The sequence below is a fragment of the Sinocyclocheilus rhinocerous genome, unplaced genomic scaffold (assembly GCF_001515625.1).
Source record: "Sinocyclocheilus rhinocerous isolate Xijiao unplaced genomic scaffold, SAMN03320098_v1.1 scaffold889, whole genome shotgun sequence".
Lineage (NCBI taxonomy): Eukaryota > Metazoa > Chordata > Actinopteri > Cypriniformes > Cyprinidae > Sinocyclocheilus > Sinocyclocheilus rhinocerous.
The window spans coordinates 855,696-858,423 of NW_015638024.1; the positions used below are offsets into that span (position 1 = coordinate 855,696).

At 36.8% G+C, this 2,728-nt stretch overlaps 1 protein-coding gene across 1 annotated transcript; it reads left to right on the forward strand.

Moving 5' to 3' along the window:
- The first annotated feature begins 654 nt into the window (after positions 1 to 654).
- On the forward strand, positions 655 to 1,797 carry LOC107749519 (guanylin-like). Its single transcript, XM_016564697.1, has 3 exons — positions 655 to 866; positions 1,209 to 1,395; positions 1,520 to 1,797. The coding sequence occupies exons 1-3, from the start codon at positions 795 to 797 to the stop codon at positions 1,576 to 1,578; spliced, it is 318 nt and encodes a 105-aa protein (XP_016420183.1). The 5' UTR covers positions 655 to 794; the 3' UTR covers positions 1,579 to 1,797.
- The last annotated feature ends 931 nt before the right edge of the window (positions 1,798 to 2,728 follow it).

Here is a 2,728-nt window from a genome sequence, read left to right on the forward strand (position 1 = left end):
TTTGCACCAAAATACACCGGCATTAGATTGATATGCACGACTGTATAATTAGTAAAATTTTATTTTTTCTTTGCTGTCCATGACCTTTTCAGAACATTTTTGTGTAATGACCCACTAGATGTGAACCAGTGCCCTAGACTAAATATTTGTAAGCAATCTTATGACATTCTTTATATTTTGTATATCTTTACATATGTACACATATTTTATATATCACTCACTTAGGGTCCAGAGGTCTGTTTTCAAACATCCACAGAGGAATATAAGTTTTATACAGCATGATATATTAGATCATTAGTGTAATATTTGCAAAATGTTTACTACAGACAGTGACTAAACATTTAGTCATAGCCTTTAATCGGGGGGGAAAATACCTAATAACTAAATGTAAGGTGTAGCTTTGTTTTGATATTTGCTTGCATTGGTATTCTCATTAGTTTCAACCTGCTCTCAGCACAAAGACACTATTGTGTGCTCATTGGGTGGTTATTAATTAACCCTAACTAGAGACTGAAGAACAGGCCACTAGGCAAACCTAACTAAAAGATCCATAAAAGTGCATGTCACAACTACAGATGAGATCACGTAGGATTTATGAATTCTGTTTTACGACATTGTAAAATGTATCCTCTTTATTCATTAACAGCAAAGAAACAATGACAGGTTCTGATAGGTTGTTGGTCCGACCACTTCCTATATAAGAGGAGAACGAAAGAGGAAAAAGGCAGAGATTGCGGTGACAACAACCAAAAAACATACTACAACTAAACCCTTCTCGAGAAGAACCAGCCAGCATGAAAACCATTTTGTCTGTCGCTTTCCTCAGTGTGGCACTTTGCCTGGTCTCTGAGGCTGTGCAAGTCCAGGTAAGCTCAAGCTTTTATTGCTATCATTACTGCGTCTCTGAAATTAAAAAACCTCTTACTAGTTCAAATTAACCTTATGAACACTCTATTCCATGATTTATGGATGCAATCTCTTCAGAATTGCATCAATTTGCATCTGACTTCATTCTGAAACGTGTATATTGTTGCATTTGTGGCTCAAAGGTGTATTCAATAAAGGCATGAGTCGTTTGAGCTATTTATAAAGAATCATTCATCCAAAGGTTATTAAGTTTAAGTCCAGCGGTCAGTGCTGATGCATTGTTCGATCATTGCATTGCGAATTGAACTCATCCATTTATTTCTACAATTTCCCTCCTGTAGGAAGGCGATTTTTCCTTTTCACTGGACTCGGTAAAAGTTCTCCAGCAATTAATCGACCAGCCACGAACACAAAACCCTCGGTTGACCAAGACGAGCTACTTTTCTGTATGTTCCAATCCAACGCTGCCACAGGAGTTTGTGCCTCTGTGCATGCAGAAAGGAGCAACTATGTCCTTCGCTAGGCTAGGTAATAGTCCTGGTTTACTTTTAAATTCATGTTCAATAATTGTACACAATGTACTATTAATAAATTACATTTTGTTGCTTGATAAATCCCAATCTAACCTGAGATACTGTTATGTCTGTTTCAGCATCTGTGCCTGTGGACATCTGTGAAATATGTGCTTTTGCGGCTTGTACTGGTTGCTAATTCCTTCCATCATCCCCTCGCTTGATCATCATCACCTTCACTTAATAAAATCCACATTTATTTCATTTACTGCCATAGGTTCTCACAATTGACCGTGCGAACATTGCGAATGTTGCCTGAATGGCAGAACACTGTTTATGAACTGTTACTTAAACTTCCTTCCCCTCTTTTCTTTCCCATGTTTTGTTTTGTTACAGCACATATTTCATTTATTTAAGAAAGAAGTGTCTTTTTTTATTTTTCTATTTCTCAGTTTTGCTATGCGTGGTAATGCCTCAGTATTCAATAAAAAAATGGCTCAAATCTGTTCTCTGTGCATCGTGTATTATATTTATTGTTGAAAGAAATTGATTGATGTCGCAAAAATGTTGTTGAATTTTACAGCCAAAATTAGGCAGTTAGTTCATTTGTAATGAATGAAGATGTCAGGATGTCTGAGTGCAAACCATTTCATGTCATACTTTTTTGATTGACATAGGGGGAGCAGACTACCTGATGTTTATATTCAGTCAATTTGAAAGCAACATACACCATGAGTTCATAATGAGGTTCGGTGGGCTGTTATTCATAAAAGATTTATTGAATGTTGAGTGACAGGAATATTAAGTGGGAAGACTGTATTTACTGATATATGTCTTCAGGAAACTACTTGACTGCTCATTTAAATATACATTTTTTTTCATTACCTACTCGAAATGAAATCTTTCAGGCATGAATGTGCGTTTTTGTGTGAGTCTGAACAGTATGTGTGTATGGTGAAACCGTTCTGCTGATTGCATATAGGCAGCACATCAGTACATCACCCCAACATAGCACATTCCTGATCATTTGTTGTCCAGATGAGAATCCAAACCTTTTTGGAGCACAACATTTGTACATAAAACAGCCACCTTGATTGCTGCCTTGTGCTTTGAGTAAAAATTGATTAGGTACAATGTTCTTTTTGCGTACTGTTCTGTGTTTGCTTGTAAGCTCTAGAAAAAAAGAAGCAGGCTGCTGATGGAACTGTAATTTACCTGTTTTGAAAGCTTCAGTGAGATGGTGAACAACAGAATGGAGAGTACACCATTTCTTTCGCTTTGAAGGTTTTGGTCATTAGGGAGACCAACCAGCCTTGAATAAATGGTTCTTTTTGATTTTTAGGTGACAG